The 16,440-nt window shown below is 33.0% G+C and overlaps 1 protein-coding gene across 1 annotated transcript in view; it reads left to right on the plus strand.

The window, feature by feature from the left end:
- Positions 1–12,356, plus strand: part of NRK (Nik related kinase) — a 198,682-nt gene extending 186,326 nt beyond the window's left edge. The window contains 6 exon segments of the mRNA XM_008157310.3: positions 1,047–1,151; positions 3,208–3,350; positions 3,639–3,788; positions 6,811–6,970; positions 10,707–10,846; positions 12,261–12,356. Coding sequence (XP_008155532.2) covers positions 1,047–1,151; positions 3,208–3,350; positions 3,639–3,788; positions 6,811–6,970; positions 10,707–10,846; positions 12,261–12,356 — 794 coding nt within the window.
- Positions 12,357–16,440: the final 4,084 nt, after the last annotated feature.

Raw genomic sequence — 16,440 nt, forward strand, 5'->3', positions numbered from 1 at the left:
AACCCCTGTTGGGGTTTTTTTTGTGTGTGTGCGTGTTTTTTTTTGGGGGGGTGTTGCTGTTTAATCACTTATTCCACATATTTCAATTCAGAAAAATCTATTTTGTTTCCTGTATTCAAAATTTTAGCATTCCATTTGAGAACACTGCCATTCATTATGATTCATTTTTATTCTTTTTAAAGTCCTTTTCTGTGTTGCTCACCTTTTAGCATGCATTCTATAGCAAGTGTGAGGCAAAAGTAGGTTTACAGTTGTGAGTATACAGAGTTTATTCTTCTATTATTATTTATTAGTAATTGTATTATTTTCCATGTGAACAACTTTAAAGATACTTTAACCCCACTCTTTTGTATGTGGATATTCAATTCTCCCAGTAGCATTTATTGAAAAGTCTATTCTTTCCTAATTGAATGGTCTTGACATCGTTGGCCAAAGGTGTATTGATTTATTTGTAGATTCCAAATAATTCTCCATTGATCTATTTGCCTATCTTTATGCCATTACTATGCTGTTTTAATTAGTGTAGCTTGTAGTAAGTTTGAAATTGGGAAGTATGAGTTCCCAAACTTTTTTTTTCTTTATCAAGATTGTTTTGGCTATGTGGGCCTCTTTCAATTCCATGTGAATTTTAGAACCAGCATTAGCATTTCTGCATAAAAAATCATTAGGATTTCAAGAGAGATTGCATTTAATATGTAGATCACTTTGGGGAGTATTGCTCTCTTAACAACATTAAGTCTACCCATGCATAAACAAAAGAAGTCTTCCCATTTATTTAGGGCTTCTTTAATTTCTTTGAACACTGTTCTGTAGTTTGCAGTGTACAATTTAGAGTGCTTTTGAAGGCTAATGCTTACACTCCATTAAATTACACAATGATTTTGTTGCCTTGGTGGGGGGAGCAACAAATTGTAACCAGATAACTTTTCTAAAAATATATGATCTGTGATCTTACATTGTGATTTTCAATAACAAATATAAATACTTACTTGAGTGTTCTTGTTAACTCTGTGGCATTGTTACTTCTTTGTATTTTATCATTGTAGTCCAAGATGAAGAAACAACATATATTGCAATTGCTTTGAAATCATCAATTCACCTTTATGCATGGGCACCGAAGTCCTTTGATGAAAGCACTGCTATTAAAGTGAGTGGTCACCTTTTCTTTTGATAATGTTTTTCTTTTGAAAAATTATAAATAGAAAAATATATTTTAGAATATAGTAGCAGAAATATATACCATTCTTCTAGTTATTTTAATTTGGATATACTATGTCAATCATTATCATTTAACCATTTTTAGACAATTCACAGGCACCAAAGCAAAGTGGAGGGAAATCCCTGATACCTCCCATTAGAGGACCTCACCACCATCTCCTCACTCCCAATTTCCTGTAGTCACATAAAGACCTTCTCTTCTAGAGCCCCAACACAGGCTTTGTATGCCATCCCAATGACTTGAAATGGAGAAAGTCCCTGTCCAATTTTAGTGTAGGGTGGAGAGCAAATGGAGAAGAAGACAAGGCTTGGCAATATTAGAGGGTGGAATCCAATGGTAGAGGGATGAAGGAAGAGAAAGCCTTTACTTTAATTACCAGGGCTACAATAGATAGGGATGGGAAGAGAAAGGTGGGTCTATATGCCTTCCAGGCTGAAACTCCAAATACATTTCTCTCTAGAACTATTGCAATGAATGGTGCTTAGGCTTATTTTGATTACCAGTACTATTTCTATTTTTATATGATTTAACTGAACTTCTATTGATCAGGCTCTTTTTCTTCTTTCTTTATTTATTTATATTGATTAAGGTATTACATATGTGTCCTTACCTCCCCATTGCCCCCTAACGCCCCCACTCATGCCCTCTTAAGGTAACCATTTCACATCCCAAGCAATTAGGTTGCAGATGAGTTTTTTTTAATTTCTTTATTGATTAAGGTATCACATATTTGTCCTCATCCCCCCCATTCCCATCCCACACCCCTTCCCACACATGCCCCTACCCCCCTGTTGTCCTTAACTGCTGGTTAGGCTCATATGCTTGCACACAAGTCCTTTGGTTGATCTCCCCCTTTACCCCCACCCTTCCCTACCCTCCCTCTGAGGCCCGACAGTCTGATCCATGCCTCTTTGTTTCTGGGTCTGTTCTTGTTCATCAGTCTATGTTGTTCATTATTTCCCCTAGATGAGTGAGATCATGTGCTATTAGAAATACACTTATAAGAACCGAAAATGAGACAAGCAATAATGGTTATGGTGACAGGCAAATGAATCTGTCTGTAGTGAGTTTCTTTCTGGGCCACCAGTTCTTTTGAGTTTTTATCCAATTTTATAAACTGGGGACTCCTTTTATCTATAATGTCTTTTTATAATGCTCCAGAATTCTACTTAAATAGGATTATTTTATACTTAGTCTATAGTATTGAGGACTGATGAATAAATTAGCAGTATTATATAAAGTCTTAATCTAGGATGTATATCAGAATTGTCTGGCGCATTTGCTAAAAGTTTAGATCTCAGACACAACCCCAGGCCAATTAGTAGGTCTAAAGTGGGGTCTGGAAATCTATATATTTAGCAAATGTTCCAGATATTTTTGAGCAAGTTGGTCCATCTACAATTTTTTTACATCATGATAGACCTCATCCAGGTATTTATGAAATACTTTTGTATATTAGGTCAGGATCGCTTCACATGATATAATTTGTAGGACAAAACTTATCACAAATCACATGTATACAATAAAGATAAGCTAATTTTTATGACTGCCCCTCAATGTCTATTTGCAAAATAAATATATTCTTTTATAAGTAATATAGAATACTATACAGACAGTCTGGGCCTGCCCTTCCAAAGTCACATCCCTGATCTGATCTCCCTAAACTGGGCTTTGGTTTGGCTGTCAGTATTTGGATGTGGGTTTGTTCTTGGGTGTCTACTGATTGGTCAGAGATGCCTGGTATGGAGCTGGGAAGCAAAGAAGATAAGTACCAACAGTCTGTCTAGCATAATACACAGTTCCTAGTTCAAGTCCTCATTCCAATGCTTCAACCTCAATCCAGTGGTGCCCAGTCCTCCACTGTGACCTGAATTTGGTGATAAATCCGGTTTGGCTTTTTGTTTCATTGAACTAGCAGCCATAGGAGCCTAGAGTACATCCAGTTTATGGTAGGTTAACATGTCTGGCCTTTTTCATTCCCTACCAAGTATGCATTGATCAATCAGCAGACTCCAAAGGAGACTACATGTCCTATGAAGCCTGTATATGAATTCTGGCAAAAATGCAGGCAGCTGATCCAGCGAACCATTTTAAGAGACCAGATGAGCTCCTTCATTTGCTGAAGCTCAAGGCAAGGAATTTAAAGACAGCAAACAGAGTGCAGAGTCCTACAAGTCTCTTACGTTTATTAAAGACTTGACCTTCAAAGGGAAACTCAATATTTAAGATTAAATATAATTATGTTCTGATTGTAATACCAGATCTAATAAAAGTTACAATACATAGGTCTCTAAATACATTATGTGATTTTTTTAACAATCACCTGGGTTTTATAAACCTGTTAAGCAAAGGGCAGGGGAATTTTTGCCTTAGAGTGTCATTTTTGGCCTTTTGGCCATATTTGCTTTTGTATCTACAGGTATTTCCAACACTTGGTCATAAGCCAGTTACAGTTGACCTGGCTATTGGTTCTGAAAAAAGACTGAAGATTTTCTTCAGCTCAGCAAATGGATATCACATCATTGATGCAGAATCTGAGGTTACGTCTGATGTGACCCTGCCAAATAACGTAAGATCCTTGAAAAGTATTTTTATCACAATTTGAGTTTTTCACAACTGTCAAACTCTTAAAGAAATAAAAATATGATTATCAATATCTATACTGGAATTGAGACCTCAAAAGTAAGTATAGAGTGCCAGGAAGTAGTAATGTATAAACAAAAATCACTGATGGTTTCTTAGTCCAGTCAACTAAATCTGTTCTGTAGACAAATAGTGTTTGTCTAGCACAATGTTTTATGTTGTTTTTTTTTAAATGAACAGAGTTTACACTTAAAAATTTGGACTTCTATTGATAAACCAAAAGATCTGACTACATTAAACCCACATTACTATCTAATTATTATCTATTGGAAATTATTTGTGCCTGCCTCCTTTTAGATGGAATAAATGCTATACATTCTCTATCCATTTATTTTTATGTATTTATAATAACTGGCACTAACAGGTATATGAGTTTGCATTCCTTACTTCAGTCTTTCTGCAACCAATAATGCATTAAAAGAGTCTCTAAAAAATACACCACCAGTATTGCAACAGTATTATGTATATCACCCTTCTTTATTCAGATTGTAGTACTTTAACTGTGATATATAAAAATTATCATAAAAACTTCTCTTGTAGCATCAATTATAGTTAAAATTTCTGATCAAAGTATTCAGCATTTAAAAAGCTAATTCACCTCAACTCTCAAATAATTGTAAATAATAAAAATATGACACATCAAAGAAATGGGGAGTTGTAAAAACACTATATACATTATTTATATAAAAATCTGAAACATAACATAATACCCCTCCACAAGCATGCTATACAAAATATAATTATGTTGTGTCTCAAATTTGTTGATAGCAATGATATTTGTCCTATTGAAAAAGGAAGGGCTGAACCAACAAATCTGCTTCACCTTTTCTTAATTCCCCAGTTTTTCAACAAGTAAAATTTTAGCAATTTAACATTACACAAAAGTCCAAGAGAATACTTTCTGTACTTTTAAATCACTGTAGTAATCTGATATTTTGCATAACATTCAGGATTATTTCATACATCTCTAAAAAATCACATAGATCATTAGTAGAGACATTTTTTAAAGTTTGGTCATATGAACAATATAATTAACTGATCACTCAGTAGTCATCTATGATTATGTAGAAATCACCCTGTTTATAATATGGAAAATACTGAACCAAGCCATGCTAAAGCCACTTAAATATCAATGCAAGTGCAAGTTCATTTTTATTTAAATATTACAGTACTCTTCGGTTGGGGTATCTCCCATAGCTTCCTACATCTTATTTTTATTTATTATTTTAAAATATATTTTATTGATTTTTTTTACAGAGAGGAAGGGAGAGGGATAGAGAGCTAGAAACATTGATGAGAGAGAAACACCGATCAGCTGCCTCCTGCACACCCCCACTGGGGATGTGCCCACAACCAAGGTACATGCCCTTGACTGGAATCGAACCTGGGACCCTTGAGTCCGCAGGTCGACGCTCTATCCACTGAGCCAAACCGGTCCCGGCTGCATCTTATTTTTAAATGTCGTGTCAGATAGTCTTATTTTGAAGCTAGTACGGTATTGAACATTGAAGCACTTGTCCAAGTTTACACTTACAGTATTTCAGAGTTCAAGGAGATTAAACCCAAGTTCCACTTGACTATTAAGCAAGGATAATTATTTGCTTTTGAAAGCAATCAGGTAATTATTGTAGAAGCAAGGAGAGAAGATGAGTTTAAAAAAAAACCCAACACTTTTCTGACCTAATTAGGATATCTCAAGTATATTCAAAAATAGTATTTTTAGCTAAGCACCCTAGTGTCTTGGCCCACTAAATGAGAAAGGTCGCTAATATAAGGTTGGGGAGAGTGTTTTCTGAAACAGCATGTACTAAAAATAATATTTTTTCAAGAGTGCTAGATTACAAATGCTATAATGCTACAAGAATATAGAATATGTGGTTACTTTAAGAACTGTCTGAGAAGCAAGAGAACTACCTCTCAGGCTGTCTGGATTTACAGCAGTCCACCTTTATTCTAAACAAATTTTCTTGAGGAAAAGTTCTTTCTTGCAATTTCTTTTTCTCTCTTCCTTCATCTATTTTCTGATTCAATTGCTCATGCTAGTGCCCAGGGAACGCATAAAAATTGCTTTTCGACTCTGGGTCCCCATTTTGGTTTTAAGGATTGTTGTTGCTGAGACATGGCCTCAAGCACTTGGCCTGAGCACACTGGGTTTGGCAAGTATAATTTCTGAGCTTTCTTTCTTTAATTTTACTAATATGGAGAAATGATAGAGGAATGTAATTGTTCATTTCTCAGGAAAATACTATCAACATAACAATGTCTGTAGTTTAAATAAATTTTGTCACATTGTTTTACGCATCATGAAATTTAGAAAATCTTAGATATTTCTGATCATTTGATATTGTCACTTAATACATCTCTGAATTTATGTATTGAAGGTATTTTAATATTTTATTAATTGGAAAATAAATCCTACATTTTTGTGAAGGGAGGATGACATATTTCAAGCAGTGAAGAATATTATAAAACTGCCCCTTATAAATATTATAAGTTCAAGCTATTTTTAAGTTATTTTTTTCTGATTTGAATGAGTTGGTGTATAATCAGTTGTTGTGTATTTTACTTGATTTATGCATTAATTACTAAAGTATTCATTAATGTCCTGAAATCCAACTTCATAACAAGTAATAATGATTCTATCATTATTCATAATACTTTGTGAAATTTCACTGAATTTCTGTATGTTGGAAATAAATCTCTGCTTTTTTCAAACAAAGATTTCTCTTAAATATAAAGAATAATATTAAATAGAGATGACTTTATGACATAAGGAAGGTTCTTTTTAAGTGTTGGATAACATGCTGTTTAATATTGAGATAAAAATTTGTCTTCCTCCCTGCACTTTGAGCCCCCTTTTAATCTTTATTGCTCAACCAATCTGTATCAATTAAAGTAGTAGTGATCAAATTTTTGGACATATAAATCCTTATGAAACATAATTCCAGCCCCTGGAAATCATTATACCACAGAATATCATCATTTTACCTGATTCTTTGGGAATTGGCATGATGCTCACCTTCAATGCTGAAGCCCTTTCTATGGAAGCAAATGAACAATTCTTTAAGAAGATCCTTGAAGTGTGGAAAGATATACCATCTTCAGTAGGTAGGTATAAAAATTTTCCTCTTTCACATAATGTCATAGAAGCTTCCATTTTCTGATATATCACATTTTTTTCAAAGCATATAGAGTTAATTTAGGATACTGCATAGTTGTTCCCTTAGTGAGGTGATGTGTTTGTTATATGCTTAATAAATCCACAACCTATCACAGAGATACTGATTTTGGCTTAATTGTTCATTTGCAATAATATTATAAGTAAAATAAGAAAGGAATTTATTTCCGCAATGATGTATAATTGTATTTTAACTCCCTTTGCTTGCAGATTTTACACAGATGTTGAAAATGTTTCATCCTATCACATTTACTTTGGGGTTTACCTTTTTCTGAGAATACTGACAAATAGTCATAAAAGAAGAGCAAAATGTTTCTATTTCATATAGTCAATAGTGTTCTGTTTATTGAGTAATAGTCTCATGAAGAATTAAATACACACTGAATATGTGACATATTGGTTGTCACTAAGATTTCATCATCCTTCATTTACAAAGAGATAAATATGACTTATTGGAATGCCTATTAGGTACCACCCAGATGGCAAAGTAAAGAAAAGTGCCTTTTAATCTTCATCAGGCCAGCATATTTTTTCTTACTGACCAATACAGGACTGCAGATCTGAGAAATCTGAATAATTTGAGATTTGTGTATATGTCTCTGAGACTACAGAGGTGATTCTAGATAGGAAACAATGTATATGAACAGTGGAAATATTAGAGAGAATAGAATGGTCTGATGGAGGATAAATGTTCCTGGAACGGGAAGGAGTTTAAAGAAGCAAATGAAGAAGGGGAGAGGGTGAGAGAGAAAAAAAAAGAGAAAAAAAATAGAGAAAGGTAGTTTGTCAATAGAGAAGCCAGAAGCTTCTGAAATCTCTATTAAAGGGCTAAATGTGATCCTCATGTGGCTATAAAGACCAATTTAAAAGAACTGCTTTTTAATTCACATTTATTTTCATTATGGGATGATAGCACTTTGCATGGTGTCTGCAAAATCCTTTATTTTTCATACATATTGTTAATGATTGTCCTGAAAATCTCCTCCAATTGCTTCAAACAGGTAAGAACCCACAGAGGGTTTAAAGCCATTTTAAGTGATGGAAGGTAAATGCTTACAATATAATTAATAGACCCAGGGCAAAGGAAACTGAAAATAATGAATCTTTATCTAACCATTACACTGGCACTTTTTGTTCAATTTGATAATCAGAAACTGAAATAAGAAAATTCCATTCAAATGTGGAACGGAACAAACCTCTAGTATATATGCCATTAGGCAATCATAAGAATCAAAGGGTTCTTAAAAAGTCATCTGGTACAGCTCTTGTCCTTAGGACAGCTTCTGACCTAAAACAAAAAAGATACTTTAGTTGTTAGAATTTGAAAATCATCTCTTTATATGTAAAATAAATTATAGCACTATAAGAATATGATATTTTGGTTTGTATATTAAGGGCATTTTGAGGGTATACTGAAGACTACAGTATAATACTGATATTAAAGAAATAAATCATTTCTTTTTCTATCTAAAAACAACTGCTTTGTTATTTAAAGCTAACCTAGATTCAGATTTCCCCAATCTGAATTTTACATTTTCTTGAGATATACTAAATGTGTTAAATAATAAGATCATTTCTCTCGATATTCAAATACATATAGAAGCTTAACAATCACAGCAAATATCACTAACCATTCCAACCCAAATCATTAGATCCCACCTCATAAGCAGGCTAGCTCAGTAGCTAGGTTAAGTGGCAGATTAGTGTGTTTCAAAATTAAGTCGGAAATCATGTAATGCCATATGAACTGTGTACTTGACTCAGCAAGTAAGCTGTGCATTAAGTTTAGAAATTTTTGCTCTCTATGGTTGTTGACAAAAATTCAATTTTAATGACGTATTCACATAGGTGAAAAAATTCAAATCTGAATATACAAAAAAACTAATACTTGTTCCCATCACTCAAGCTATGTATTCCCATAACTTTTCTTATATCTGGAGTGATTTTAATTCTAGTCTGAAATTGGGCTTGTGAAATCTCCTTTCAGGAGACCATTGTCTCAATAAAATATGGTTGCAATTTAATTAGAAGATTATGCCAATTTCATGTGCATAAATATTTGGAAATGTAATATAAAAGGAAGCAAGAAATAATAAATTCTTGCTCAGTTTTATTTGAGAGATTCAAAATGGCTCACACTGCCTATGAGAAGTCAGTTTCATAAAAGTTTAATAATTTTTCATGAATCTTTTTATGCATTTTTACATACTTATGTATAGGCCAGTAAAATTTTGGTTTATTTATTTATTCATTTATTTATTCAATGTTTATTCTTTTATTGAATCTATTGGAGTTACATTGGTTACTAAAATTATATAGTTTTAAGGTATACAATTCTATAATACATTATCTGTATATTCTTTGTTCACCTCCCATGTCATGTTTCTTTCCATTGCCATTTCTCCCCATTTTCTCTCTCTTACTTCCCCAACCCGATTTCTCTCTGGTAATGACCATACTGTTGTCTCTCAATGAGGTTTGGGGTAGTTTGTTTAATCCTTTCACCATTTTTTACTCAGTCTCCCCCCCGCCCAACACCCTCCCTTCTGAAAACCATGATTCTGTTTCTATTTTGTTCACCAGTTTATTTTGTTCATTAGAATCCACATATAAGTGAAATCATATGGTATTTGTCTTTCTCTGACTGGCTCACTTCACTTTGCATAATACTCTCCAGGTCCATTCTTATCCTAGAACTTATGCGGCCAGATAAAGGAAAAATTTAATTATGTTATCATTATATCAACTCAGATTTTATTGACTTTATAATAGAAAAAAAATGAATTGAATTCTAATTTTAGTCATGTTAATATGAAAATGAAGGAATCTTGTTTTAGTGTTTTTTAAACTATTTTAACTTGACTTAAAATTTTGATGTTTTAAGTGCAGGATTATATTTATTTAGGGAAATTTGCCTCCCCATAACGTACATAAAGAATATCAACTTAAAAGTTAAACATTTGACAATAACACTGCCCCCCTGTGTCAAAAATACCTTACAGCACCAGCTGACTGTATGGCTATTACATAATTAGGTTTTCTACTTTAAAGCAATTGTCATAAGCTTTATTGTCACCAAGTAAAATAAAACAGGTTATAAAAATTTAAATTTTATTAAAATTTCCTAAGAAAGAAAAAGAATAAACAGTATCAAAATTAGCTTTAGTTCTCTTTATAACATAGTAATTCATTGAACTAAATTAGAGTTGCTAAAGTCATTATTTGAGCAGGTCATTTTTAACAGTTTTAATTTTGAAAAGTTTGTCAGTTTTCCATGTATGTTACTTGAACACAATTACAAATCCTATGGACTGTACCTCAACTAGATTGTAAAAAGAAGAATGGTTGTGGGTAGATTTGACTTTCTATCAACAGGGTAGAATTAATCCTTAGCTTTTTTCTGTAATATTAGAGAATATGAGTAGCAAAATTAATTGAGATCTAGTTATTCAGCATTAATCACTATGCTAACAATAAATAGCTGGTTTAAACACCATTGCTAAGCAGCATAATGGCCAAATGACTGAGTGTAGAAAGAGGAAATAAAGTGTTTACCTAAACTGTAATAATCAGCTCCTTAATAATCAAATAGTGGCTGTGATTATAATTTTCTATCTCTGTTAGAAATATTTTGTGTTTTTATATTTTTTTTATTTTTTATTGTAGCTTATGAATGTACACAGCGAACCACAGGATGGGGTCAAAAGGCCATTGAAGTTCGCTCTTTGCAATCAAGGCTTCTAGAAAGTGAACTGAAGCGCAGGTCAATTAAGAAGCTGAGATTTCTGTGTACCCGAGGTGACAAGGTAATATATCCTCCAGTTAAAGAAAAAATAAAGAAAGCAATGAAAATTAACTAAAGAAATTACTACTTTTAAAGCTACATTTAATCTTCAAGATTGGCTATTATTTTGTCCATTTTACAAGAAAGAAAAATAAAATTGAAATTTGACTATTAGTATAATGTAATCAATTTTATCAAACCAATCAGACAGTTTAGGTGGAAAATGCATTGAATAAAATCATTATAGTCCTTATATTATGAGAAATAATAATGAGAAAAAAATAATCCTAATAGGACTAGGAAACAATCACATTTAGAAGAGATTACAGAAGATTCCACTTAATATCAGAACAGCCCAGGTAAAGCAATGTGCTTCGAGAAAAGGTACTAGTTTTCAATATATAGTAATATAATGGCAAGAACTGGTGTTTGAAGTCAGATAGACTTAAGATGCAATACTGGCTTTGCTGCCTGACTAGGTGTAAGAACCTTGAAGTTTGAGTTATCTTTCTGGGCCTTAGTTTCTTCATCTCCTTTCTAATTATGTTTATTCATGGTATATGTTTCTCTCTAAGCCAATCAGTTTAGCTCATAATATCAATCTATTGATGTCAGTGCATTCCATGACAGAGAAAATTAAAATTGCACCAAGTAGAAAATTTCATAAAACCAGCAACAATGGTGAACAATATCAAAATAATTTAATCATTTCCTTATATTTAAAAAAGGAAAGTCAACAATAAAAGTTGATTTTTTTAAGCAAAGAATTGTTAACCAAAATGAATGAAAAACTTTACCAGATAATTGTCACCTACACAAAAACTAATTGTGTTTAAACATAGTGCCATTTTGTAGAATACTGGAGGCCTGGTGCACAAAATTCATGCACTCAGAGGGTAGGGTCCCTCAGCCCGGATTGCAAGAGGATGCAGGCCAAGTTGAGGGACCCAACCTGTGCATGATGGGGCTGGTCAAGGATGCAGGAGGTTGGCCAGCCAGGGAGGGACCACTGGAGGGCTCCAGGGCTTGTCTGGCCTGTCTCGCTCAGTCTCGATCTGCCAAACCCCAGCAGCAAGCTAACCTATTGGTCGGAGTGTCTGCCCCCTGGTGGTCAGTGCATGTCATAGTGAGCGGTTAAGCAGCCTTAGCATAGCATTAGCATATTACACTTTGATTGGTTGAACAGATGACTGGACACTTAGCATATTAGGCTTTTATTATATAGGATGGTAAAAGGTTGTTTTTTAATATATATGTAGACTACATTCTATTTTAAAATTCTTAGTCTTTAATTTGAGAAAACTATTCTGAAAAGCAGTATAGCATAATATTTTAAGTGATTGATGCAGATAAATTGAAATTAGAGTTGTGTCTAAGAAATATCAGGTTACAATGTACTAAACAATTACTGATGGTGTTTTTCTTTCTTTTTAAAGCTATTCTTTACCTCTACTTTGCACAATCGCCACAGCCGGGTTTACTTTATGACCCTTGGAAAACTTGAAGAGCTCCAAAGCAATTATGGTGTTTAAAAGATTACGATGATTGATTATAACATTTACAAACATCATAAATATGCAATTTGCATCTTAAAATTTCTGAGATTAAATTAGCATTCAGTTTTATTATTAGTAAAATGTTAAATCACAAACTTTACTTTTAATGTAGCACATAATAGTTCTAATGAGAAATGCAGCTTTATATATAAAATTAACTATAGCAAGCTCTATGTACTCCAACGGTGTACAATATCTTTTGCACAAACTTTGTAACTTTTGTTACTGTGAATTCAAGCATTATTCTTTGGACAGTTTGGACAGTATATATATTCAGATTTTATAACATGGAGTAAAGAAACCTGTAATGAGTTAGATTTCAAGTAGTTTTCAAAAGAATTGGCATTGAATGAGCTTTTTCAGAAAAAAGTAAGAGTAGAAATGAACCTTATTGGAATTTGCAAAGTCATATAAAGAACTAAAGGTTAGATTATGAAATGAAAATAACAAGGACTATGCTATAAACCAGACTAAGGTTGAACAATCTATATCCCTGGAGAAAACTACAGTGATAAAGGGGGGAAAAACCACCCATTTTCTCATTGTCCCATGGTAGTTAAACTCACAGTAAGAAAGCAGTTGTGTTTTTTTCACTGCATGTTAAGCTGTTTTTCTCCTGATAAGAAGAAAGGATGAAAACCTCAGATGCTTTATTTTCCTCAGAACCCCCAACGATGTGCAATAGCTTTTAAAAACCACCAAATAATACACCTGCATGCCTGGATACAGGACTGAGCTCCTATACACATGTACTGTAGAATTAGTTTATTTTTTAGTGCTTTAATGTAGGTGTCAAATTCTGACCCCAAGATCAATTGGTTGATTTATCAAAATTCTTATCTGGCCAACAGATATTAAATATTTTCCCAACCCCAGATTAAACTATATAAAAATTTTCCTTCGGTTATTAAAAAATATAACAAAAATTTTAGCCGCTAAAATTTGTCTTTGTTATATTTATATTTCTGTAAAATTGGAAATTTATCTAAATTGATGAATCCACATGTAGGGACTTAATGTTTTAGGTAAAAAATGAAAATGTTTTGAAAAAATAAAACTTTGATCAGATACCCAAACTCAAAGAAATTTAGAGTGCTGAAAATCATGCTAGTTTATCATCCATATATGTTATAGATGCCATAAATAGGTGATTTTTGGTCACCTATGGTAACTGCTACCTGGGTAAAAGCAAAATTTCTGTATATCCATCCTCAATACCATGGTTAGTTCTGGGGCAATAGAGAGGCAACTGAACTACCACAAAGTTTACCTCAGTATAATTCCTCTAGCCTGCTTCTAAAATCTGAAGACAGTGTTAGTGGGATCATAATTTTTAAACTACCTTGTTAACCAAAAATACAAAAGCAGCTGACTACATGTGATTTCATGATAGCATGTTATTTCCTTAGGACCGTAGTACCAGGAATGATGATTTGTATTTTCCTAACAACTTATATCAAGAGTTTAGTAGCTCAATAGTGAGAATTTTGGAGAACCTGAATGCATAAATTAAAAAAACAAATGTGATTCACATTTATGTTACTGTGATACAATAATGTGATCCTAAAACTGGTTTATTCTTGAGTATTTACAATTAAACTAACTTTTTAAATGCAGTAGTTTAAAAAGAAAAAAAAAACTTTCATGTCAAATTATTTCCTTAGAAGTAGTCTTCATTATCATAAATTTGTACATCTAAAAGGCCATGGGGAACTTTGTGCAAGTACCTCATCACTGAGAAATGGAGCTTGCTATGTTTGAATTTCAGAAAATGTTCTCATTTAAGTAGTATGTAGAATCAAGTCTTTTAGAAATTAATTTTTCTTCAAAATATTTACTCAAAGTTAAGTTTCAAAAATAAGTTTTATGTTAAAATCATATTTTAAGGAATTAAGAGGGTAAACTATTTTAGGATGTCAACTCCCATTGTATTCTGTGGTTGTTATTCTAATACACATAGACAATAGTGAGCTACATATACAGAAATGTCCCAAAGTAAACAAGCTGGAGAGATTGCAAAATGGGTAACTGAGCTTTAAAGGATAAGGTATTAGTGAAGAAAGCAAGGTGATCATATATAAAGAAGAAACATTGAAATGTTGGATAGCCAAATAAGACTGAACATATTTAAAGTGGTTCAGAGGTAATGAATATTTTTGATTTATATGTTAATTCATCTGGAATTTTTATATCGTATGCCAGCTAAAACAAGTAAGTGAAGGGACAATGAAATGTCATAGTCAGTGCACTGTAATAGAAGAAATTATATCAACACCTTATCTTCTAGCAGCAGCACCTGGAAGTCCTGGCCTATCACAGAAATGTGGTGGGGGATACTTGATAAGCCAATTCCCTACCCTGTGTTTTGAAGCATGAATGTTGTGGTAGGTTGTGAGTAGTATTGGGACAGAGAAAGTTTTATTTCAGTGTATTTTAATTTTTCATCAAAACCCTTTTATTAAAATAAAAGGCATCATTGGAAATATTTGAAAACTAGAAATGATGTGCGAAAAGGATTATCTAGAAAAGCTCTGATTAAGTATGTTGAAGAAAGGTAAGATCCTCAGAGGAAACAGTAAGGATAATGATTAAGATAGTAAAATAGGCAAAGCAGAAATTACATATGTATGTACACACCCAAACCATTAGAATGCATAAATTTTAACATTTTTAGTGCTACCAGTTTCTATATAAATTAATCACTAATTGTTTTCTACCAGGTCTTATTTAATTAAGATAGTACCCATAAAACCAGGAATAATACCACATGAATTCAATGGGAACTTTTAGGTATTCTTCTATTCTTTTTCAAAAATGTTCTTATTTAAATTGATTTGTATTCAGTCTGTACTCTAACTTTAAAAATTATTGAAATAATCTTTGAGACTGCTAATTGTTTCATCAGAAAGTCTTCAATGAACCATTGTTCAACATCTAAAAATAAAAAAAATTTGAATTATTGATTGATGTCATTATTTGAAATATACTTATCTCAATGCCTCTGAATTAGGACGCATTTAAGGAATATTAATTTATTTAAAATGTATAATAGCACACTGATTAAAAGGTGTTAGGGGTTCTGCCTATTGTTCCATTAATAACTTTGGCCAACTAGTGGTATATTATTAATCTGGCTAAAATCTTTCTGGATATAGTGGTGGAATTAGAAACTGATCAATTTTCTTCTAAATGTGTTGAACTTTACATAGACACACAGATTCACAGGATGTGGGTTAAACCCATGCATGTTTTAATGCTGACTTCCTTTCCATCCCACCCTAGTGTCCTGAATTCCTGTGGAGAAGAGGAGGAACCTTATTGAAAGGGTAACCTTATCCAAAGAGAGGAGTAAAGATTTATAGTTTCTTAGCATTTAAGAAAGAGTTTAATGTAGGCTGATGATGGAAAATAGGAGGTGGAGTAATCCTGGCAGGTTGTCAAAGAAGCTGAACCCTTTAATTAGGGCCAGAAAAGCATAGTACTTCTCTCAGCAGGTCCCAGAAGCATTTACTAGTAAGACATGGTGCCATGAATATTTATTGTTTTGGAACATTCTGGAGAGATGTTCATCAAGCTTTCCCAGTAGGGCTAGCTGGGTGTGGTCCCAATTTGTTAAGTGTGGCCAGGCATTCAGAAGTTGGTTTATTCAGACATGACAAGCTTGCCTGGGCTTTTAGAGACTAAATCCAAAGTGCCCCATTACAATCAACTGGATATATAAGTCTCAGAGACTTTAGCTATTTTAAGAGACAATGTTATGAGCCAAGGAACAAAAATATCACAGATTGATATTAAAATGGGCAGAGTGATGCTCCAAGGTCCATAAAGAACATTGTCTTAGGGATTCTTTACCAAAACATGGGGATAGGGTAGGTCATGAGTAGAAGTCACTATTAGTAACTTTACCACTCTTAAAGGGAATAGTGCATTTGAAGACTCCAGTAATGCAAGTCTATTAACTGAGTCTTATCCCAACACTGTGATTTCCAACATAATAGCACTTTATTTATTTGTAGGGACTTTAACCCTTGAGGATTCTCGGTTCTTGGAGGTAATAAAG

The sequence above is a fragment of the Eptesicus fuscus genome, chromosome 1, assembly GCF_027574615.1.
Source record: "Eptesicus fuscus isolate TK198812 chromosome 1, DD_ASM_mEF_20220401, whole genome shotgun sequence".
NCBI lineage: Eukaryota > Metazoa > Chordata > Mammalia > Chiroptera > Vespertilionidae > Eptesicus > Eptesicus fuscus.